At 36.8% G+C, this 25480-nt stretch overlaps 2 protein-coding genes and 1 non-coding gene across 4 annotated transcripts in view; 2 read left to right on the forward strand and 1 right to left on the reverse strand.

Moving 5' to 3' along the window:
• Window positions 1-8267, forward strand: part of TCP1 (t-complex 1) — a 25243-nt gene extending 16976 nt beyond the window's left edge. For both annotated transcript variants that reach the window (XM_031937539.1, XM_031937538.1), the window contains exons 6-12: window positions 1401-1582; window positions 4033-4159; window positions 5736-5911; window positions 6393-6516; window positions 7240-7432; window positions 7522-7685; window positions 7886-8267. In XM_031937539.1, coding sequence (XP_031793399.1) covers window positions 1401-1582; window positions 4033-4159; window positions 5736-5911; window positions 6393-6516; window positions 7240-7432; window positions 7522-7685; window positions 7886-8108 — 1189 coding nt within the window. In that variant the 3' untranslated portion in view covers window positions 8109-8267. The remainder of the gene's footprint in view (window positions 1-1400; window positions 1583-4032; window positions 4160-5735; window positions 5912-6392; window positions 6517-7239; window positions 7433-7521; window positions 7686-7885) is intronic.
• Window positions 6587-6710, forward strand: LOC111720961. The gene has a single exon (XR_002770370.1). It is a non-coding gene; the product is annotated as a small nucleolar RNA SNORA20 (small nucleolar RNA).
• Window positions 8205-22906, reverse strand: ACAT2 (acetyl-CoA acetyltransferase 2). The gene is made up of 9 exons (XM_031937540.1): window positions 22748-22906; window positions 20857-20991; window positions 14809-14990; window positions 13267-13384; window positions 12128-12271; window positions 10770-10892; window positions 9295-9449; window positions 8833-8943; window positions 8205-8567 (listed from the first exon to the last, which is right to left on the reverse strand). The coding sequence occupies exons 1-9, from the start codon at window positions 22800-22802 to the stop codon at window positions 8397-8399; spliced, it is 1194 nt and encodes a 397-aa protein (XP_031793400.1). The 5' UTR covers window positions 22803-22906; the 3' UTR covers window positions 8205-8396.
• Between the last annotated feature and the right edge of the window lie 2574 nt (window positions 22907-25480).

Here is a 25480-nt window from a genome sequence, read left to right on the forward strand (position 1 = left end):
AGATGAAAGGAATTCTAGTGGTAGATGTCCTTGGAATAGTGATTTTCATTTTTGAAAAAGGAAAGCGAAATTATTTATTGATAGTGTTCTAGATTTAAGAATCTAAAAATTTCTGTCCTTTTGAAGTGCTTATAAAGGATTGGGTGGAGAAATATATCATGTTTTTTTAGAAAAACAGATTAGTTGTAGGATTATATTTACATATATTTAAACATACACACTAAAGACTCCAGCAGTTTGGGTATTAATATGAAATATAATTTTAATTCTGAAGGGCCTGTTCTTAGATATGCACTTTTAGATGAATGTTGTCTAAAAGGGGAGATTTTTTTGCCCACTACTAAATTTGTGGGCTATACTGGTTAGAATAAGGAAGAATGCTTGTCAGACCAAAGGGATTAAAAAAGGTTCATTAGCTTAAAAATGTTTCCAAAGGGGACCTAGAAATGCTAATAATTGCCTGTAAAAGGAGTGTAGCAGTACTTTAGCTTTATGATGACCATTGTTTTTGCCACAGTTAAATCATCGGTCACATCATTTCTTTCTACAAGTGGAATATAGTGAGTAAAGTAGTTGGACAATAAGCTTGTTTCAGGGTATGGAGTTGTGCCAAAAGGGTTTGAAAGAGTCAATGTAGGTAAGATGAAGACAAGAAGTAGTTATAATTATGAAGGGGCCCTGTATAGAGACATATAAGCATTTCTTTGGATTTAAAAATTGGGAAGGCAAAAACTGATTTTTTTCCCTCTTAATATTTAATATTTGTTTCTTTAAAATGTGGGTTCCAAATTCTTTTTCCTTCTTTCATTGAGAAGGCAAGCAATTTGATATTAAATATATAGGCAGTCAAGCCAAACATGTTGTAAAAGAAAAAAAAAAACTTCCCCTTCCCACCCTCCCTCCCAAAAAAAGAAAGAAAGAAAAATTAAGAAAGTTAGAAAAGAAAAAGTGTGTTTTGATCTGTATTCAGACTTCAACAGATATTTCTCTGGAGATGGATCACATTTTTCCTGAGTCCTATATACAATGTGTAAGGTGCCATTTCTTAAGTAAGACAAGTATAATCATACACCAAACTTAAGTCAGAAAATAGGTGTTCAATTTTCATTCTTCCAATTGTTAGTCCTGTAACTTTGATCAACTCATTTAATTTTGAGTTAATCTGTAAAATGGAAGTGATGGTACTTTACAGAAATACTTTGTTTATATTAATGATTTGTAAATTGCAAAACACCATCAATGGAAAACAGTTTTTATTGGTTTATGGGTTAGTGCTTGTTGCTACCGGGGAGGGTTGAGATGTTGGAAAGCTGAACAGCAAAGATTTTTTTTAAAAAAATTCCCTTTTATAATTAGTTCATTGCCCATTCTTTATATCCTTGACACTTCTTGTGGCTTAGTGATGGTGATTTCTTTGCCAATATGGTGGTAGATGCAGTACTTGCAGTTAAATATACAGATGTGAAAGGTCAACCTCGGTTTCCAGTAAATTCTATTAATGTTTTGAAGGCCCATGGGCGAAGTCAGAAGGAAAGTATGCTTATAAATGGTTATGCTCTGAATTGTGTGGTGGCATCCCAGGGTAAGTAAATTTCAAGGAGTTTGATCTCTTAACTCTTCACACTTTTTTCTACTACTAGCCCCTCATTTTTGGCATCTGAGTATATTTCTTTCTGCTTCTTTAGTGTTACATCCCCCTCTATTCCTTCTATTTCTCTTCCACACTACTGCCCAAATGAAATTCTGAGAGCCTAATTTAAGTCTGACCATACAACTCTTTTATTTATTTATTTTTTTTAATGATTATAGCTTTTTATATACAAAACATATGCATGGGTAATTTTTCAACATTGACCCTTGCAAAAACTTGTTTCAACTTTTCCCCTCCTTCCCTCCACCCCCTCACCTCCTCCCCTAGATGGCAGGTAGTCTCATTCATGTTAAATATGTTAAAGTATATGTTAAATACAATTTATGTATACTTATACAATTATCTTGTTGCACAAGAAAGATTGGATTAAAAAGAATCCAAGATTAAAAAGAATTAAAAAGATTGGATTAAAAAAATAACCTGAGAAGAAAAAATAAAAATGCAAGCAAACAATAACAGAAAGAGTGGACATGTTACGTTGTGATCCATATTCATTTCCCAGTATTCTTTCTGTGAGTGTAGCTGGTTCTGTTTATTACAAATCAATTGGAACTGATTTGGATCCTCTCATTGTTGAAGAGAGCCATGTTCATCAGAATTGATCATCATATAGTATTGTTGTTGAAGTAATAATGATCTCCTGGTTCTGCTCATTTCACTTGGCATCATAGAACAACATAACATTCATATACCACAATTTATTCAGCCATTCTTCCTTCAGTCGATTTCCAGTTTCTAGCTACTATAAAGAGGGCTGCCACAAACATTTTTGCACATGCGGGTCTCTTTCCCTCCTTTAGGATCTCTTTGGGATATAAGCCCAGTAGTAACATTGCTGGATCAAAAGGTAGACCATATGTATGAATATTAGGTAATATTATTGTTCTGTAAGAAATGACCAGCAGGATGATTTCAGAAAGGCCCAGAGAGACTTACATGAACTGATGCTGAGTGAAATGAGCAGGACCAGGAGATCATTATATACTTCAACAACAATACTATATGATGATCAATTCTGACAGGTGCGGCCCTCTTTGGCGATGAGATGAACCAAATCAGTTCCAATACAGCAGTAATGAATTGAACCAGTTACACCCAGTGAAAGAACTCTGCGAGATTACTGTGAACCACTATATAGAACTCCTAATCCCTCTATTTTTGTCTGCCTGCATTTTAGATTTCCTTCACAGGTTAATTGTACACTTTTTCAAAGTCCGATTCTTTTGGTACAGCAAGATAACTGTATGGACATGTATACATATATTGTACTTAACTTATGTTTTGACATGTTTAACATGTATTGGTCAGCCTGCCATCTGGGGGAAGGGGTGGAGGGGAAGGAAGGGAAAAATTAGAAAAAAGAGTTTTGCAATTGTCAATGCTGAAAAATTACACATGCCTTTATCTTGTAAATAAAAAGCTATAATTAAAAAAAAAAAAAGGTAGACCATACAACTCTTGCTCAAGAACAACTAGTAGCTTCCTGTTACATAGAAGAAAGAAAACTATCTTAAAGCCCTTCAAAGTTTGAATTTAGCCAAACTACCCTACTGTTGGCTGTGCACTTGTATTGCATTTTGTGGTTTTGGCTGCTAGGACTGCTATTACCCCCTTATTTCTGCTTCCTATCTTACCTGATCTTCATTCTCTTGGATCCCCGTAGTTATTTTGTATTATACATATTTTGTTTTTTACTTTTACTGTTTAAATGTAAGCTTGAGTAAGTTTTTGGTTTTCTACTGCCATATCCACAATAGGTAGTAGGGAAATGATTGTTGAATGAATGGTTCAGGTAAGGGATACTGGCAATCATTCTTTACCTCTTCTCTTTCCCCCTCCCCCCTTTTTAAACAACAGGTCAATTACAAATAATTTATATTACAAATAATTACAAATAATTTATATTATTTGTAATTGACAGAAAAATAATACAAATCATAGTATATGCTTAATTCATTCATGTATTGTTGGCAGGCCACTGGATAAGTGCTTTTTTACTCTTTAAAAAGTGTAGGGAAAATAGCAAAAACACCATGGACATTTTGAGTGTATATTCCAGTGTCTGGTCAGCCTTTTAGTTAGCTGTTTTCCATATAATTTAAGCTAATATGTCATGGTGGTTGCATTTTATTTTTCAGAACTGGTGGTTTGGGAGAATTTAATTCAGAAAATGACTTTATTTAACAATAAAGAGCTTTAAGAATTGTCTTAAAGAAACTCTTTATTTGGATTAGAAGTCTAATTCTTCCTTAAAGTAGAAGACATCTCTATTTTTAGAAAATCTGTACTTTTAAAATGAGTTGAGGTTGAAAGTTAGAATTGATTTAGTTTAGAGGAAATATTATGTCTTTAAAAATTTGATTTTTCCATTTTGTTTGTAGGCATGCCTAAAAGAATAGTTAATGCAAAAATTGCTTGCCTGGACTTTAGCCTACAGAAAACAAAAATGAAGCTTGGTGTGCAGGTGGTTATCACAGACCCAGAAAAACTGGATCAAATTAGAAAGAGGTAGGTTGGAGTTCTCTCCCTCTCTTCTCCCTTTTTTTATGTCTAAAGGTATGTAGATATGTAAATAGTGTGCTTTTATCTGAGCAGGATAATATTAAGAGTTTTCAGTAAACTGAACTGAAATTTATGTAATTAGCTTAAGAATAGGCTTCAAAGAAAATATGTATTTTAGAATTTAATAATCTATTTTACATAAATCTTTGAGATACCAAAAATATAGTACAATTTTAGCAAACACGTTCCAAAAGATTTATCTATATCCCCCCCCCCCCCCCCCACCCTTTTTTTTTTTTTTTTTTTTTTGGTTGTGCATGAGGTTCAAACTCTGCATTGTATTTTGTTGAACTACAAATATAATTGTGCAGGTGACAATCACCAATTTCATGAAAAGACAGAACAACTAGTGCTACTTGTAGAAGCTACACAAAAGCAACAAGGAATGTATAGCAAGTGAGATTGTGGGATAATCTTAACTGACAGACTTGCTTAAGATTAATCCTAAAGGCATGGAAACCCTGCTTATTTCTTGCCACCACAAATGGCTTTGTAAAGCATACAATTTCTGCCTTGAGCATGTTTTTCTGTTTCTTTACACTTGACTTTGCCAACACAATTACTAAAATTATTGTGGAGAATTTTATGTGTAAAAGATAAAACACTTGAAGAAATATGAAACTTCTTGGAATAACATTGCCTATAAATCTTGAGCTATGTTTTTATAGTGCATGTGTATTTATACACATAAATGCACACTGTTTATAGCAAATAACTTGGGTAGTAGGTATACAGAATATTTCATGTTTGTTAGTACAAAATCTAACAAATTGACAGTTTAAGACTAAAATATTTGAAAAATACAGTTTTTAGATATTTTGAATCTTTAATTGAAATAAAGTTTCACATTTGAAGTATGAAAACTATTAGGACCTTTTAAAACTTGCTGCAAGAATCAGGAGATCATTATATACTTCAACAACGATACTGTATGAGGATATATTCTGATGGAAGTGGATTTCTTTGACAAAGAGATCTAACTCAGTTTCAATTGATCAAGGATGGACAGAAGCAGCTACACCCAAAGAAAGAACACTGGGAAATGAATGTAAACTGTTTGCATTTTTGTTTTTCTTCCCGGGTTATTTTTACCTTCTGAATCCAATTCTTCCTGTTCAACGAGAGAACTGTTCGGTTCTGCACACATATATTGTATCTAGGATATACTGTGACATATTTAACATGTATAGGACTGCTTGCCATTTGGGGGAGAGGGCGGAGGGAGGGGAGGGAAAAAGTCAGAACAGAAGTGAGTGCAAGGGATAATGTAAAAAATTACCCAGGTTTGGGCTCTGTCAATAAGTTATAATTATTTAAAAAAACAAAACAAAACTCTGCAAAGCAGGTTGGTTTAGGCAGATATTGTAATCTTAAAGGAATAAGGGAATAATTTGGTTGAGTGATTTTAGTTATTGAAATTGAGTAGCTTATGAGTATTTTTCTTGAATTGTTTATTTCAAAATATTCAAAACTTTTATATTAAAAGAAATTTACATTAATGGTAATAATCCTGTCTCTTTAGAGAATCAGATATTACGAAGGAGAGAATTCAAAAAATACTGGCCACTGGTGCCAATGTTATTCTAACCACTGGTGGAATTGATGATATGTGTCTAAAGTACTTTGTTGAGTCTTCAACTATAGCAGTCCGAAGAGTTTTAAAAAGGGACCTTAAGCGAATTGCTAAAGCATCTGGAGGTAAGTCTGAATGTTTAGGGACTAATTCTTCTCAGTGGGAATTAAAACTTAAAAAAGATTTTCCATAATTATGACCTTAAAAGGTGCTTTGTCATCTCTAAAATCTTTAATGAGGAATTTATTAGCCCTTCTGAAATGTAATACTGGCCTTGTGAAACCTTTTCATTTTGGTTAAGTATTCCTTTTGATTCACCTTAGTGTTAAGCTCATAATTTTTTTAACAATTATATAAGGGGGGGCACAAAATAGCATGTTAATCTTTGTGATGTATGGATTGGTCCTTTTTCTTAAAATGTGGTATTTGTGGGGAATCTTGTTCCTTTGGCTCCTAGCAAGCCAACATCCTTCCCTTTCTTACTGTGTAGGAAAGTAAGCAGAATTCATGTGGTAACAGAATTGGTCATCTTTAAAATCTTTATTTTTTGTATGAGAAAAATCAGAAATTTGGATGTAAAAGTTTTAATTCTTTTTCATTTAAAAGCAACCATTTTGTCCACCCTGGCTAATCTGGAAGGTGAAGAAAGTTTTGAAGCGTCAATGTTGGGACAAGCAGAAGAGGTAGTACAAGAAAGGATTTGTGATGATGAGCTAATTTTAATCAAAAAGTAAGCTATACTACAGAATACCAAAGCTTATGCAAGTTCTTTTTATTCTCGTTAAATTGGAATCACTTAATTTCCCATTTATTTGCTGCCATTCTTTCAGTAGTATGAGCAGTTATACGCATGGGAGACAGTAAGATTAGTCCTGTAAATTAAGATGAAAACATTTCATCTGTATTACAAGGACTATCACATTGTCTTTGCTAATACTTTCACACATTTTAGGAGACATTGAGAAGTTAGGAGAGAGTCCAAGAAGGTAACCTGGGATCATCTAGAGAGGACCCTTATCTTGTTTGTGTCACAGGATCATTTTAAAGCACTAGCACCAAAGGCTTGTCTTGTTAGCTTGGGCTCAGAATAGCAGTGGGTGACAAAAAAGGGCCTGTTTAGCCCCTTTACAGAGACCTTCAACTAGGGGGTAAATGACTATTCATTAGGCATGTTGTAGATAGGACTTGAATTCTGAGTTGACTTTCCAAAAGTCTTGAGTAAGTCTGATAAATGAAACTTCTTAATACTTCAAGATTTAATAGTTAAGCAAAATGGCTTTATAGTATATACCTCAGTAAGTTTGAAGGAAGTATTAAGATTTAATAGTTAAGCAAAATGTACCTCAGTGTTTGAAGGAAAAGTTTGAAGGAAATATTGAACAGCTGCCCTGTAAAATAGTTTTAAATTCTGGTTTATTGTAAAGAATTGGTTAACCGGGCCTGTTTGTTGCAGCACAAGAGCTCGGACGTCGGCTTCCATCATCTTACGTGGAGCAAATGACTTCATGTGTGATGAGATGGAGCGTTCTTTGCATGATGCTCTTTGTGTGGTTAAGAGAGTCCTGGAGTCAAAGTCTGTAGTGCCGGGTGGTGGTGCTGTAGAGGCAGCCCTTTCCATTTATCTGGAGAACTATGCAACCAGTATGGTAAGAAGAGTGGCAGGGAGGGGAAGGTGGTATTTTGGAGGGGAACCTACTTCCATTTTTCAGTGAAATTTGGGTTTTTATTCCTTCAGGGATCACGGGAACAACTTGCTATTGCAGAATTTGCCAGATCTCTTCTCATTATTCCCAACACATTGGCCGTTAATGCTGCCCAAGACTCCACAGATTTGGTTGCCAAGTTGAGAGCTTTTCATAATGAAGCTCAGGTTAACCCAGAACGCAAGAACCTAAAATGGCAAGTATAAATTTTCTGCTTTCATTGTACTTAGATGTACCACAAAAATTTTTAGGGAAGTGAATAGCTTTGCAGAAGTCTGTTTTAATGTACAAGCAGTATTTGGATTAAAAAAACCCAATAATTGTAGGATTGGGAAGGGGGAGGTGGTTTTGTAACAACTGAAACCGTCTGTTTTAATACTTCATTTCAATTGGCAGGATTGGTCTTGACTTAGTCAATGGCAAGCCTCGAGACAACAGGCAGAGTGGTGTATTTGAACCTACCATGGTTAAAGTGAAGAGTTTGAAATTTGCAACAGAAGCTGCAATTACCATTCTTCGAATTGATGACCTCATTAAGTTACATCCAGAAAATAAAGATGACAAAAGAGGAGGAGGGAGTTATGAAGATGCAGTTCACTCTGGGGCTATTGAAGACTGATGTGATTTTCTTTATTTATACGTGTTACTGATTAGTTTCATCCTGTACCATTTTGTCTTGCACTTAGTGTATAGACATAAAAAATACAACAACCTCTGTCATGATGATTTGAGTTTTTATAAGGGAGATGAAAGAGAAAATAAAACATCTTTCCTCTGCTTTTTTTGGTCCCTGAAACATGTTTTCATAGGTAGTTAAATTAGTTCATTTTAAGACTTAAAAAGTTAAAATGTGATTAATTTTACAATTTGTTCAACCCTTTGTCTAAGATTATTAGAATTTTTCCTCTCATCCTCTTTTAACACACATTGCTATTCCCATCCCTCCTCCGATGCAGAGAGCAGCAACTCCACGGGTTCCTCCAATTCGTTCCAGTGTATGTAACAGAGTAACAAGAATCCGACATCCAGATGCCCCAATGGGGTGTCCCAAAGCTATTGCGCCACCTTGAATGTTGACCTTAAAAAAACAATTGGAAGAACATATTTAAAATTTCTACATTTGCTATAAAGATCATTTGCTTAGAGGAATAGAACATCTAGCTGAATGCTATAATATAGCAATGGGAGAAGTTATCATTAGAAAATTCTGATAGAAGGATCATTTATTTGTCACCCATGAAGCAAGCAAGGAAATAAACATTTATATGGAATTTATGTATGTCCTGGGTTTTTTACAAATATTGTCATTTGGCCATATAACAATATCAAAACAACATACTCACCTTTTCTGGGTTTAATCCAAGTTCCTTTGATACTGCCACAGCAAGGGATGCAAAAGCCTCATTGATTTCAAACACATCAACATCCTCTAGTGTCCAATTTGCTTTGGCAACCTAAGTGAAAAAGGTAATAATATATTGTTGAATAGTCCGACTTGAAATTTTTTTCCAACTGCAACTGACTTAACCTGTCATGTTGTCTTAAAGCTATAAATCACAGAACAGGTGTGTTTGCAGACTGTTAAGCGGGCATTAAATAAGATTTAGGAATCTAAAGGAAAAAGGATGAGTAGTATTTGGACAAGTTTGGAATCTATGGATTTGAGTCTAAGGTCATTTTGGATAAATTAACTTGAGTGAACCCCTAAATCTTTCATAAAATGAAAGGTTAAGATTACAATCACTATCTTTTAACGTCATTTCTACCCATAAAATCCTGATTAAAAGTTGAAAATCAGTACTTACAGCCTGCTTTATTGCTGGAATTGGTCCTGATCCCATAATAGAAGGTTCTACACCAACTTGTGCCCAGGATACAATTTGTGCTAATGGTTTAAGACCTCGTCTTTCTGCTTCTGATTTCTTCATGAGAACCACAGCAGCAGCTCCATCATTTATACCTATATAACATTAGGTAGATGTTTTCAAGGTAAACAATATAATTCTCAAACCATGCCAAATCTTGTCTACTAATAGAATATCCTATATACAGTATAAATTCTCAAAAATTGTTTATCAGATTCATCTTCATGTACAATGCTTTGCAGATTTATCCCAAAATTTACATATGGAAGATAACTGACAATTGTAATTATGCCCTAACACAGTAGTAGCCCTTCAAAAAAAAAAAAAAAAAAAAAACTAGAATGAAGTAAGTTTGATAAGCAGAGTTCTCACCACTTTATTCCCAGAGTATCCATATAACCCTGACTTCTCCTCAACCAAAACTGGGTAAAATTCCAAATTCCATGCTTTGAGTAAACCCTAGGAATCTCCAACTGAAAAAAGTGAAGTTATAAATAGAAGAGAATAATAGCTACACTGTGCTAAGCACTTTTTTCAAATAGCTCATTTTATCCTCACAACCTTTCAAAGTATATATTATTACAAATTACAAAGTTGGGGAAATAGTATTAACCATACAAGTCAGTAAGCATTTGAAGCATGACCTGGACTCGGGTTTTCTTGGCTTAAAACCCAGCATTCTTTCTACTGAACCATCAGCTGCCTAGAGGAAAAAAAACCCATCTGTGCTGGCTGATTTTATGATTAGATTCCAGATTTACTTGAATTGGTACTTCAATAATAAAGCAACAAAATTTGAAAAAAAGGTAACAATTACTCTAGTAACATTATAGTGGATGCGGATCAATTGGGGAACAGTTGAGCAAACATGAAGGTGGTGAGATATACAGAAAAACATGGGAGAGAAATAAGCAAAATTAGAAGGGAAACATTAAAATGACTAGGAAAATATAAAAAAAGAAAAGTTTGAATTCTGAAATAATGGTCACTAAGAAGAAAGAAAGTCCCTAATACTGGCAGAAAGATTAGGGGTCTTTCAGGACAATGTTACTGTATCATTTTTCTTTGTTAGAAGAAACAGTTCAGTTTTAGGACTGGATGAAGAATATATAATGACTGATATTTTTGAAAGGAACCAACAACGAAGTTACAAGAAACTTAGTTGCCTTAAGGTCGTGCTTTGTTGTTTACTGTTTTTTCTCAATTACCACAAGGTAGGTATGGCAAATGTTAACTGTACCCATTTTTAAACTGAACCTCAAAAGTGATTGGCCCAAGGCCATGTAATAAATAATCCCAAATTTCTCATGATTCCAAAACCGCAGCAACACAATGAAAGAAATGAATAAGATGACTGCATAGCCATAAAAATCAGCGATCTTGGGGTCTTTTCTACCAATCCCCAAAAAACTCACCTGAAGCATTAGCAGCAGTTACTGTTCCTGATCCATCTGTCAGAAAGCAAGGCTTCAGCTTGGACATTACTTCTAAAGTGCTTCCGTGGCGAGGAAATTCATCTGTTTTAACTTCCACAGGCCCTTAAAAAATGAAAAACAACTCTCTGAGAGTTGTTACGTAAACTGACATGGCACTGAGCTTGAGGAGAAACTTCAGATCATATTCCTAGTGATCTTTAGGGAATATAATCCACATTAAAAACAGTTCAGACTTCCATAGAAGGAAGACAGCTCATAAATCTAAAATACTATTATTAATACTGTCAACAGATACTAACTTAATTCAAAGAGGAGAAAGGGATAAGAGTGTTACAACAAAGACAAATCAAAACTATGATCTCAAATGGATTTGGAAACATCACTTCAACTGGCAAACAGAATTTTCGAAAGCTTGCTTACAAAGGGAGACTATGAAGTATAATTCCTTATAATCCATTTTGAAATTTCTTTAGACAAAACCTTTGCCTTTTCCTAATCAAAAAGATTTTCAGTACTAAATGTCTCAATAATCATTAATGTAATCTTTAGATGAATCTATTAAATTATGTTCCAGGGGCTGCTTTATAAAAGTGCATTTTTCTGCTTGAAAATGGAAGAAAAAAAAAAAAAAACCCAACTAAAAAACCAGCCAGCAGCTGCTTCAGATGATAAAACTACTAAGCTTGGTAAAAAGCATGATGCTGAGTCAGACCAGAAGATTTAAGTTTGTAATTTCAAATCAAGAACTGTAACTCTGGGATTACACATTTAATCTCTAAGCTTCTGTTTCCTCATCAAAGGCTGGACTAACATACTATGTGACCCACGTCCCTTAGTATTGGATAAACTGATGGGCTGGAGTGATCTTTTACTTTTGCACATAGTAGATGCGTAACGAATGCTTGTCTAACTTAGCTTATGATTTCTGGTCCCTTTACTGAGACGCAGATTCTCTACAAGACAGTTCCTATTCTCTGATTTAAGGGATAAAGCTGTAGGTTACTTACTTCCCCTTGACTATTTCTAAAACATTCCTATGTAAGCATGGCCTCCTTCCACTTCTCTGCAGAAGGGAAATATCCAAAGCAGTGCAACTTTGCAAATACTTTTAGGTGATCTAATTTTTTCCCCACCTCTCACTTTTAATTTTAAAAAATTTATTATGTAACAGTTGTCTAGGAGAGGAAGGGGTACAAAAGGAAATTTAGATGAAACAAAAACAAAAAGCTATTAAGAAAAACGTATTTGTAGAAATTCCAGCATGTCCTTACTATATGATTTTTTTCCTAAATTTAAATATCCCTTCTAGTGTTTTACGTGCAGCAATCTATACCTACCTTTTCTGGAAGGCACAGAAACAGGTACAATCTCTTTGTCAAAAAAGCCTGCTTTTTGAGCATTCTCTGTCCTATTCTGTGACAAGACAGCATATCCATCCTGGTCTTCTCTACTCACTTTCCACTTTTGAGCCACATTTTCAGCTATTGGAAAAGGACAAGGCAACAAAATATATTGTCATAACATAGTTGGCTGCTAAAAACAGAAATGTCTTCTACTAAAAAATAAACATCTACTATTCAACAGCAACATTTACACAGATTTATCTAAACCATTTCTCTTAATCCTTGTTCTATATTGTTCTTAAGCCTTTGAGGCTGGAAATTGGTCTAATCAGAACTATTTTCTTCCCACACAATTTATATCATTACCTACAAAAAAAAATGAAAAAAGCAATGTTGGGAATATGTAGAAGGCACAGATGTGATTTGAATGGCTAATCAGCTTAGATTGAGGCCAAAGGTATACAAAAGTCCAGAGAGAAATACAGTAAAACCCTATGGCATCATTTAATTTAGTCTATGAAGTTCTGTGCCCCTGAGTGGAGCCCAGGGTCTGACTCTCAGCTCATCAGAAAATGAAGCCTCCTCTCTCTGTGAGAACTTGTCCTTCTTTCCCTGCTCCTATCCTCCACTCCCTGCCTCTGTGACCATCACTAACCCTTCAGGAATTAGACACTTTAGGGTGAATTAACAGTAGTCTTTACAGCCTCGAACAACAGTTTCAGGGAAACTGAATATAACTTGCTATAACCTAAGAATTCTCCTATAAAAAAGAAATTATATATTTGAGAACTTGAAACCATTATGTACCAATCTAACATAATTTTGGGAGGGTAGAAGGAATACCCCTCCCAAAGATCTGGTTAACCTCATTGGGCTAACAAACAGAAAAAGACAGAGTGGGTAAGGAGATGAGTAGAGTTTGTCCTATAGAAGCACTAGCTGACTAACCTATGGTAAATCCTGTAAGCTCCCTAGGCCTGTTTCCTCACGTGTAAAATGAGGGAGCTGCACATCATCTTTAAGGTTGCTTCCATCTCCAATACTCTATAATAACAGGGACATAATTATAATTGATTCACAACAATCATACATTTCTATCATTTTTTCTAACCCAAACTGTTTTACTACCTTACCTGTAATACCCATATGATAGTTGTGGAATGCATCTGTAAGACCATCACAGATCACAGAATCCTTTAAAGGGGTCTCTCCCATTTTTAATCCTGTTCTCAAGTGAACAAAATGAGGAGCCTGGGAACAAGAAATACACCATTGAGTTAGACAGAAGTGGATGAGTCCAACTGAGTCCTTTCCTCAGGATATTAGGCCAACATATGTTACACAGGCTTGCCTTTTTGAAGACCAGCATAAGAAGCACTACAAGAAAAAGCCTGAGAGGATGAGTTGATCTTAGTAAAAATACAGGTGACATTCTGCAGCTGGCCCCATTTGGGAGAAATGTAGAGAGCATAATGTGTGTTATGGATATAGTTATAGAAGTGAAATCTAGGGGTTCACTATATTAATGTCAAACTTAGTTACAAGATTTGAACTGCTTAAACTCATTGCAGATCAGACCTGACCTCAAAAGATCCTACAGCCTCAGCTTCCCCAATAGCAGGGATTATGGACATTCACCACATCCAGCCCTATCTCTTTGCCCTTTGTCCTGTTTGAGTTCAAGTGTGCTGGCTCTATTATCCTGGATGGTGAATAAAGTTTGTGATAAAATTATTTGCAATATTTTCTGATCTTTTGCTTCTCCTTTCTATTTTCAACCTCAAACTGTTCTTAGTTCACAGGTTAAGTACTCTCTAGAGGACTTTTAGAGCGGTGTCTTTCCAAGATTTCTTTAAACTGGTTTTATAGTTCATTGCTTTCCTCTGCTTATTTCGTACTACTGCTCATAATCTTTAACATCTTGTGCTTTCTGTAAAATATTACAAGTTTATATTTAAATTAATGTTATCATAATGGTTCCATTTCAGTCTGCTTGGCCATTAAGTTAAATGTAAGTTACCTAACAGGCTCTTTTAATTTCCAGGTTATAGCAATTTCTTTATTCAATGACGCTTCTAAGATTATTATATGGTTTCTGTACTTTTTTCTGACTACAAATCATTTTTCATTATCAATAATATGTCAGAATAGAGTTGTTTCCAGAAACGAATTTGTGGAGTTGGTTTTGTCATGCAAACAGAAGTAACAATGGCCACAGATTTAAGGACCCAGAGGCCAGCTAGTCCAATCCCCTCATTTTACAGATGAGGAAACTGAAGCCCACAGGGGTCAACTGACTTACTCAAAGTCATAAAAGTAGCAGAATGGAACATATAAATATACTTTGCACTATTGACTCTCAAATAAACGAAATGCTTTTCTCCCTGCAGTATTCAAAAGTGAGTGAGTTAGTCTCTTCCCACCACCCCACAAAAAGGGCAAACACACATGTGTATATGTCTTTTTGACTTTCAGTTCAAATCATTGTTACTCAAATAATAATTAAACAAATGGGTTTGATTCAAAGGTCAGCAAATCAGGGCAATTCATAACTTCCCTCCTTAATTCACTCTTTGGGTTAGTTCACAGCCTTTCTTAAAAGAAGTGTGGGAAGTCTGTCATGCTACTGATTAAGCAGCACTTCTCCTTGTCACGGGAAGGGTCACTGGCCATACCTTGCTCATGCTCTCCATGCCTCCAGCTATGACAATGCTGGACTCCCCAGTCCCAACAGACTGGGCCCCGAGGCACACGGCTTTGAGGCCTGACCCACAGATCATTTGACAGCTCCAAGCTGGCACAGGATAGGGGATGCCTGCCCCCACACTGGCCTGTCGAACAGGATTCTGACCACACCCTAAAAAAAGGAGGGATTGTCAGAGTCAAGAGTTAGAACTAGAAAAAATTTTAAACACTCTCAGGGACTACTGAAAAAAGCAAGTTTTGACCCATGATGGACAGAGAGTTTAATGACAGCAGAAGCAGGAATGAGTGGGAAGTCGATTAGAGTCCTCCTGAGAAGTGTGGCTGTTTTCTATGAGGAAATCCTGTCTGTGACATGTACTGACCTTGAGACTGAGCAAATCTGTATCCTAGACAGTCCCTAAATTTCTAAGTTATGGAGAAGATGCCTACCTGCAAGGATAGAAGGAATTCCCTCTCCTGGAAATTCCCTTTTTTTTTTTTTTTTTTTTTTTAAATTTGTTTAATTTTTATTTGAATAGTATTTTATTTTTCAAAATATATATATAGTTTTCAACATTTACCTTTGCAAAACTAAATATTCCAAATTTTTCCTCCCCTCTCCCCAAATCAACAAGCAATAAGATGATCACATAATCTTCTTGTAACAGTGTACAATGTTCTCTCATTTCATTTAGCATCACCTCATGTAAGTCTTTATAAGGTTTTTGGAAATCAGCATGCTTGTCATTTCTTATAGTACAATAATATTCCATTAACATCTATATCTACAATTTATTCAGTTATTGCCCAACTGATGGGTATCCACTAAATTTCCAGTTCTTTGCCATTACAAAAAGGGCTGCTACATGGCAGCCCTTTTTGTAGTGGCTAAAAACTGGAAACTGAATGGATGTCCATCAGTTGGAGAATGGCTGAATAAATTGTGGTATATGAATATTATGGAATATTACTGTTCTGTAAGAAATGACCAACAGGATGATTTCAGAAAGGCCTGGAGAGACTTACACGAACTGATGCTGAGTGAAATGAGCAGGACCAGGAGATCATTATATAAATCAACAATACTATATGATGACCAGTTCTGATGGACCAGGCCATCCTCAGCAACGAGATCAACCAAAGCATTTCTAATGGAGCAGTAATGAACTGAACCAGCTACGCCCAGCAAAAGAATTCTGGGAGATGACTAAAAACCATTACATTGAATTCCCAATCCCTATATTTATGCACACCTGCATTTTTGATTTCCTTCACAAGCTAATTGTACAATATTTCAGAGTCTGATTCTTTTTGTACAGCAAAATAACGTTTTGGTCATGTATACTTATTGTGTATCTAATTTATATTTTAATATATTTAACATCTACTGGTCATCCTGCCATCTAGGGGAGGGGGTGGGGGGGGTAAGAGGTGAAAAATTGGAACAAGAGGTTTGGCAATTGTTTATGCTGTAAAGTTACCCATGTATATATCCTGTAAATAAAAGGCTATTAAATAAATTTAAAATAAAAAACCCAAAAAGGGCTGCTACAAACATTTTTACACGTGGGAGTCCTTTTCTCTTTTATGATCTCTCTGGGATACAGATCCACAGAAGAGACACTGCTGGATCAAAGGGTATCCACAGTTATACAGTACTTTGGGTACAGTTCTAAATCACTCTCCCAAATGTTGGATCAGTTTACAATTCCACCAACAATACATCAGTGTTCCAGTTTTCTCAAATTCCATCATTATTACTACTAGAAATGACTAATGATAAAGAAGGCCTTTATTAGAAACACTGGCTGTAAGGCTTTCTGCTTCCCTTCTAATCTTGGATGCATCATTTTGTTTGTGCAAAACCTTTTTAATTTAATGAAATCCAGCAATGAGATGAACCAAATCAGTTCTAATGGAGCAGTAATGAACTGAACCAGCTACACTCAGTAAAAGAACTCTACGAGATGACTAAGAACCATTACATTGAATTCCCAATCCCTATATTTTTGCCCACCTGCATTTTTGATTTCCGTCACAGGCTAACTGTACAATATTTCTGAGTCCGATTCTTTTTGTTCAGTAAAATAATGGTTTGGACATGTATACCTATTTTGTATTTAAATTATACTCTAATATATATATTTAACATGTATTGGTCATCCTGCCATCTAGGGGATGGGTTAGGGGGAAGGGAAAAATTGGAACAAAAGGTCTGGCTATTGTCAATGCTGTAAAATTACCCATGCATAAAATTTGTAAATAAAAAGCTAGTAAAATGAAAAAAATAATTTAATGAAATCAAAATTAATGTTCTGTAGTTCTTTGGCCATATAGTCCTCCCTTCTCCACAGATCTGAATGGCAGGCTATCCCTTATTCTCCTAATTTGCTTATATTATCAATCACCCTTTGTGTCTAAATCATGGACCCATTTCAACTTTATCTTGGTAAACAACATATTGTAGGATTCTAGATTTTAATTCAATTTGCTAGCCACTTTTGTTTTATGGGAGAGTTCATCCCATTCACAGTTAAAATTATTAACTATGTATTTCCCACCATCCTACTTTCTACAAGTTATTCTTTTTTCTCTCCTTTTATCCTTTCTCTTCTCACCAGTATTTTGCTTCTGACCACCACCTCCCTTAATTTGCCCTTTTTTTCAGCCCCTCTACCTTTTCTTTTCCCTTTCCTCTTTTACCTCTGCCATCTCTTCTATTAACCTTTTCTTTCCCCTCTTACTTCCCTACAGAATGAGACAAATTTCTATACCAAATTAAGTATGTATGTTAGCCAAATCCAATGAGATTAAGGGTTAAACAATGTTCATCCCAGTCCCTTCTTTCCCTCAACTGTAATAGGTCTTTTGTGCCTCTTCATGTGATAGAATTTATCCCAATTTACCTTCCTTTTCCTTTCCTCCCAGTACGATCCCTTTTCAAACCCTAATAAATTGACAATAAAGTCAACTTATGTCTCTAAGTATATACCTCTTTTAATTGCCTTGACAAAGATAATAGTTCTCAAGAATTACACATATCATCTTATATAGGGATGGAAATATTTTGATCTTTAAAAAACAGTGCCTGTCCCCTCTCTCCTCCATTAATTTTTCATGCTTCTTTTGAGTTTTATATTTGGAAATCAAATTTTCTGTTTAGCTCTGGTCTTTTCACCAGAAATGACTGAAAATTACCTATTTCACTTCATGTCCATCTTTTTCCCTTGATGACGCTTAATTTTGCTACATAGTTGATTCTTGGTTGTAGTCAAAGTTTCTTTCCTTTCTTGAACATTGTATTACAGACCCTCTGATCCTACAGTGTGGAAACTGCAAGGTTCTGATTGTGGCACCTTGATATTTGAATTATTTCTTTTTAGCTATTTGTATTATTTTTTCCTTAATCTAATAGTTCTGGAATTTAGCACAGTATTCCTTGGAGATTTCATTCTGGAATCACAGGAGGTGATCAGTAGATTCTTTCCATGACTATTTTACTCTCTGGTTCTAGGATATAAGAGCAGTTTTTTTTTTGATCTCTTGAAAGATGTTTAGGCTCTTTATCATTAGGATTTTCAAGTACCAATTATTAGATTCTCTCTTCTGGATCTACTTTCCAGGTGAGTTTTTCCATTTTCTTCTATTTTTTTCATTTCTTTGGACTGATTCTTGATGTCTCACTGAGTCTTCCACTTCCATTTCCTAATTTTTAGTGAGTTGTTTTCTTCAGTTAGCTTTTTTAAACCTCTTTTTGTATATGGTCAATTATACTTTTTTAAAGGAGTTGCTAAGTAGATTTCCCATTCCACCAATCCTAATTTTTTTAAGTTTTCTTTTTCCATTTCACCACACCTATTTTTTAAAAAATTGTTATTGTCAGTATATATTTTTTTCCATTTCACCAAATTACTTAAGGAGTTATTTTCTTCAAATCAATTTCTGTGCTTTCTTTTCCAAACTGTTGGTCACCCCCCACTCCCCTCAGTTTCATTAACTTTCCAGGACAGCTCTCCTTTCTTTTCCCCATTTTTCTTCTATTTCACTTTTAAAATTCTTTTGAATTGGAGTCCAGTTCATATCCCCCTTTGAAGCTTCACCTGAAGGCATTTTGCCTTTGTTGTCTTCTGAGTTAGTGTTCTGATCTTTACTGTCTCCCTACTATCTCTTTATTGTCAGAGATCTTTGTTGTTTTTGCTCATTTTTAAAGGTTGAGCTCTGTTCGAATGGCACAGGGGAGACTGCCTTGAGCTTTCTCTGCAGGGACACAGGAGTATCTCAATGACTGCACTGGGGCTGGCCTAGTCCTGTCTGTTATGCTGGGATTTGGGGGCTCTAAATTTGTCTTCTGTTGTTGCATTGGAGTTCTCACAGCTAGTCTGCTGATCCACTGGCTTTCTGAAGCAGGACAGAATAGCCAACACTGCTGTATTTTAGCCAAGAGCCTCCTGCTCCCCACCGTGCTAGGTCAAGTTTCCCCCTGCCCAATTGAGACAGGGCTTCCTGAAGTCCTTCCAATATATCTTAAGCTGGAAAATTATTATACTCTAATTGCTTGTATGTTATGTCATTCTGAAATCCATTCAGAGGCTTGACCTAGAGTTGATTCTAAGGGAAGTTAGGAAGACCTCAGGCAATATTGTGGCTCCAACCTCAGAAATTCCTTTTAATTTAATTTATTTATTTAACTCCCCTGCCTCCCCTCCCCCAACCTCCCATTATATTCAAAACAAACAAAAACATTTTTTTTACACTTGTTTTTTAAAAAATTTGAGTTCTAGATTCTCTCCCCTTTCCCCATCCACAATTAAGAAGCCACTTTGTGAAGTTATGCAAAATATTTCCATGGAAGTCAAATTGTGGGAAAAAAATATAGCTCTCCCACCGTAATGGAAATAAAAACCCTCGAGAAAAATTAATTTCTTTTTTAAAGAGAGAGAGAATGTTTCAATTGGCATTCAGACAATCAGTTTCATTTCTGGGTATAGATAGGATTTTTCATTTTAAGTCCTTCAAAATAGTAATGGATGATTGCACTGCTGAGAATAGCAAAGTCATTCACAGTCATCTCAGAACATTGCTATTACTTTGTGTACAGTACATTTCATTTTGCTTGAGTTCATGGAGGACTTTCCAGGCTTTTCCCCACCCCTGAGAACATCTTGCTCATCAGGAAATTCCTTTTTTTAACCAATGAAATCTTAAATCTAGTCCCCATCTTTATTTCTTTTTTGATTCAATCAACTATGGAATGACTAAAGAACAAAAAGAAATGAAAGAAAATAAGACAGCAGATTTAGCTATGGTCAAACTGGTTCTCTTTTTTTCCTTTATGCCTATTTGGCAGCTCCTAGATAAACTACAAAAAACACCCAGGTGTGCAGTCAAGAAAGCTCAAGCTCAAGTCTAGCCTCACATACTTGTTAGCTACATGACCCTGAGGATGTCACTTACTTAACCTTTGCCTGCTTCAGTTTTTTCAACTGCAAAATGAGGTAGTAATAATAGCACTTACCTTCTTCAAGAGGATCAAGTAAGATGCTTTTAAAGCACTCAGCATGTTACCTGATATGTAAAAGGTACTTAATAAATGCTTCGTTTCCTTCTTTATTTTTCCAAGGTAAAGGAACAGTGGGTGAGTGTCAATTACTCCTATGTATCTCAGATCCCCTAACACCTTGAAAAATTAATTTGCTAATTTTATTCGATTAAAATGTTAGCCTCTCAAGGGATAATTACATTTTAAAGAGGATCCTAGAAAAAAATGTTTTTAACATAAAAGAATGAATCTGTAATGTAAAATTTTATGAATTTGTAAAGAGAATTATATGGAAGAAACTCTGTGGCACCTGAACATTAATGGAAGGGAGTTATCAGGGAATCTGCCATAATTCTGAGATGGCTTTCTGAAAGTCTTGAAATGGAGGTGCCAATAGTAGACATTAAAGCAGAATGTTCAAGAGCAGGTAGGTAGGTAGGTACTAAAAGGCCAAAATCTCTAACAAATCCAAACTTCCAAAATTTGATGTTGAGCTTACCAGCTGACAAAACATGCCCAAAAATGATCTCGGACACATCTTCTGGAGCAACACTGGCTCTCTTGAGGACTTCTTTTATGACTGTTCGACCCAGCTCATGGACAGGTACAGTAGATAAAGCACCATTAAAGGATCCTGAAAGAAAATATTAAAACATTAATTCTGAAAACTTAGTTGAACTCACAGGGAACCAGTAGTTTTGAAAAAACACACTTCTAAGGTACTGTCACCTCCTACAACCCCAGCCCATTGTTAATCAAAATATCTAATTATTTAATGTTAGGCATTAAATTATGATAAATGAAGACAGCTCTCTTTTAAAGGAAGCTTGGGCGTTTTTATTCAGGGCTTGTGTTCCATTGCTACATGACTCAATAACTTCTCACCAATGATGATACAAACAGATACATTATATAGTTTCCTAATTCCTGAGGTACTAAAATGAAAATTTTACTTATAAACAAAAGACTGGAGCTGGGAGTCTGGAAGACTGAACTTTCAAATTCTGCCAAAGAAAATAACTGTGTGATCCTGATTAATAACAGATTAATTTCTGTTCTTTAGTTTCCTAATCTATAAAATGACCTTTTATGGTCTCCTTTAGAAACGTGCTACAGAGATAAAAAGGAGCCAGTAGTGTATGACCTATATTTGTTTATTCACAATTCTTGCAAGAAGGGGACAGTCCAAGGACAGTCCCTGGGTGAATGCCCTTGGAGACATGAGAATGAGCCCCCATCAGTTGGGGATAGACTGCCCGATATGTTCCCCCTCCCTTATCATACAGCCCATGTTCAAAAAATGTCAGAAAATTCCTTCTTTGAAGAAGAGAATATTAACGTATTATTATTTAACTTTTCATTATTAATTAACTTTTCAAGCATGCGTGTTCAGTGCTTTCAATTACTTTTCACCTACTTCTTGTTCTGGTTGATTTTTTCATTTCAGTGGCTGGAATATCTTGTTTTGTACAATTAACCATTAGTCATGCTTATCTAAGATCCCCGACATGTTAATAACAATTCTCTAGGTTGCTCACAATCTCTTCTTATTAGGGTTTGTAGGAGCCCGTTCTAACTGGAAGACCTTAAAACGTTTACATATTTTAAGCAAATCAGGGATTAATTTATGGTTTTGCTCAGGGTCTAGATTTGTGTTAATGATGCTAATTCAACTTGAAAGCCTGCGTATGCGCTCCCTGCCCCCTAATCATTGTTAAACATTTATCAGCACAACTTTGTTGTGTTAGATTATGATCCAACAGACCCTCCTTTATTTTTCCTTATTATTCCTTATTTGTCTAACTATACCACAGTAAAACTAGAATCCAACGAACAATACCCTTGCTTGCCTATGTGTACGTTATAAAACTATAAACCAAAGAACTCCCCATTAATTTCCTCTTGCCTGCTTAGGAATACCACAGTAAAACTACGATCCAATGAACGTTTATTTCCCAAGGAGGAAACCTCCAACTCTTACTTAGACGAACATTTCCCTAGCCCCAAAACAGGAGTACCCCGCTCCCCGAAAACGTGACACGCCGATGGCTCTACTGGGCGCCGACCAATCAGAGGCCGGTTCCGAGAGTGTATGTCTCCACCAGCCAATGGCGAGGTCAGCCTTCGAGGTGGTCCTACCTCGGCGAGCCAATCCCTGCGAGAGATGCCGGAATGGGCTGGGGGCGGGGCCACCCTTCGTCCTGGAGAACGTACCCCGAGTCCCGGCGAACAGGTTCTGGCCGAGCCCGGCTTCTTGCCTGCTCGTCCCCACCTCCCCCCACGCAGTACGTGTAGCGCAGGAAGCCCCCAAAGTCCCCCCGGTCCCCGCAACCTCTTGATGGGGGTTGCAAGATCCCAGCCCCGCTCCGGGCGCACAGAGGGCCGCTCACCTATGGGGGTCCGGGCTGCAGAGACGATGACCACGGGGTCCGAGCCGGCGCTCATCTTTCAATGGTTTCGGGTGGCGGCGGCGGCGGCGGCGGCGGCGGCGGGAGCTGCTGGTCGAGGCCTTCCCTGGAGCGCGCTCAGGCTGGTCTTTCTGTGGCGGAGTGGGGCGCTAGCACTGCGCCTTGGGAGGAGGGGTCTGGGAAAAAGACCCCCGCCTTCCCCGCCCCTTCCTCCCGGGCCCGCCGGCCGGGCCTGTGCGCACTTCCTGGTGGGCGGAGCCCACCCGGACCTGGGAGGAACTGAAGCAGGATCGCGGCCCTCCCGGGCTGCCTTTCGGAGCGCAGTCCGCATCCCGAGGCACACCTGCGTCGCGCTTGGGCAGCGCGGGCTCCCCGGCCAGGGAGCTCCCTCGGAGGGCATTAGCCGGCGCTGCCGCGTTGCTAGGAGGCCTGCCACCTCCCGATCGTGAGCCCTGAGACAAGACCTCAGAACTGGACACCGGGAGCAGCTAAAGTTTCTTTTTTTTGAGATCTAAATTCTCTTCTCGTCTCTTCCCACCGACTGAGAAGGCAAGCAATATGATGTCCGTCGTACGTGTGAAATCATGCAAAACTTAGGAGTTTTGATTCCTGAGCCGGACTTTCTTTTTAAGATTTCTGGTCTTTTCAAATGTGTATCATTGCGTGTTCGTTTCGTTCAATATCATGATCACAGGAGGAAACTCTTCCTCACTCCAGGATACTGTCTCTAATTCAGCTGTCAAATTAATATTTCTTGAAGTGCAGGTTTGACCACATCGCCTTGCCATCCAATAATCTCAATTTGCTCTGTATTATCTCTATATAAGCAAATCAGGGTTTTATATATATATATATATATATATATATATATATATATATAATATAAATATATTTTATATTTTATAAATATATAATTTAATATATAAAATATATTTTTCCAAATATAAAATTCAACACATGTGCCAATAAGCACGTACAATGCCCCAGGCACTGTGCTAAGCGCTAGGAATAAAAAAAGAAGCAAAATAAAAAATCTAATGGAGGGAACGCGATGCAAACAAATACGAAGCGAGATAAATACGGGATAAATAGGAAATGACTGACAGAAGGAAGACGCTGGGATTAAAAGGGGTCTTGTAGGAGATGGGACTTTAGTTGGTAGTTGGAGGAAGCCAGGGAGGTCAGTAAGAGAAAGCAGAGGGAGAGAGATATGGAGGGTCTAGTTTGCTTGTGGTACAACCTGGAGGCCTGATTCACGTGATTGCAGAGTACAGGTAGAGGAGTAAGGTGTAAGAAGAATGGAAAGATAGGCGGGAGGCGGGGAGGGGTCGGATTAGGTTATGAAAGGCTTTGAGTGCCAAACAGCATTTTGTATTTACCCCGATGGAAAAACCAAAAAGCTGCCTTTTAAAGTCCTTCCCCACTCGATTCCTTTCTACCTTTTCAGAAACCTCATTCTCTTTCCTTATTTATTCCATCTTTTGTGTTGGTGAAGGAAGTGGTAAGAACTGTTTAAAATGCTATACATATATATCGTTATTGGATTCAATAGAATGCTATTCTCCAGCTGGAGGACCTGGTTGAAAATTCCCCTCACTAGCACTTCTCCTCCTTGCGATCCAAAGACCCTTATACCAGAAACAGCCTCTCAACTCACTGGCTATTTTTCAACTCTTATCTCAGGCTTTGAATTCCCTCTGCCTCCTAAAATTCCACTTTCTACTGGAAACCTTTTCGGATCCCCCTCTAATACATTCCCTCAGGGATTATCACGCAGTCTTTTATGAATGTATTGTATACATGTTTCCCCCCTTTAGATTATGAGCCCTTGAAGGAAGGGGTGGTTTTTTGCCTTTCTTGTATCCCTGTTGCTTCATATGGTGCTAGACAAATAACTGATTCTTTATTGCTAAATTAATGTTGATTTAACTTGCCACCTGGATAAATATGATAATGCCCCTGCCAAGGATAATATATCTTAATTTATTCACAACATTTACAACATTATCCCTTGCACTCACTTCTGTTTCTACTTTTCCCCTCCCTCCCTTCACCCCCTCTCCCAGATGGCAAGCAGTACTATACATGTTGAATATGTCACTGTATAGCCTAGATACAATATATGTATGCAGAACCAAACAGTTCTCTTCTTGCACAGGAAGAATTGGATTCAGAAGGTAAAAAATAACCTGGGAAGAAAAACAAAAATGCAAACAGTTTACATTCATTTCCCAGTATTCTTTCTTTGAGTGCAGCTGCTTCTGTCTATCATTGATCAATTGAAACTGAATTAGGTCTCTTTGTCAAAGAAATCCACTTCCATCAGAATACATCCTCATACAGTATCGTTGTTGAGGCATATAATGATCTCCTGGTTCTGCTCATTTCACTTAGCATCAGTTCATGTAAGTCTCTCCAAGCCTCTTTGTATTCATCCTGCTGGTCATTTCTCACAGAACAATAATATTCCATAACATTCATATACCACAGTTTATCCAACCATTCTCCAATTGAAGGGCATCCATTCATTTTCCAGTTTCTAGCCATTACAAACAGGGCTGCCACAAACATTTTGGCACATACAGGTCCTTTTCCCTTCTTTAGTATCTCTTTAGGATATAAGCCCAGTAGAAACACTGCTGGATCAAAGGGTATGCACAGTTAGATAACTTTTGAGCTCACCTGATCTCTAGCAGAGCCTTCTCCTTGCTGCCT

This window comes from Sarcophilus harrisii, chromosome 4, assembly GCF_902635505.1.
Source record: "Sarcophilus harrisii chromosome 4, mSarHar1.11, whole genome shotgun sequence".
In the NCBI taxonomy this organism is placed as follows: domain Eukaryota; kingdom Metazoa; phylum Chordata; class Mammalia; order Dasyuromorphia; family Dasyuridae; genus Sarcophilus; species Sarcophilus harrisii.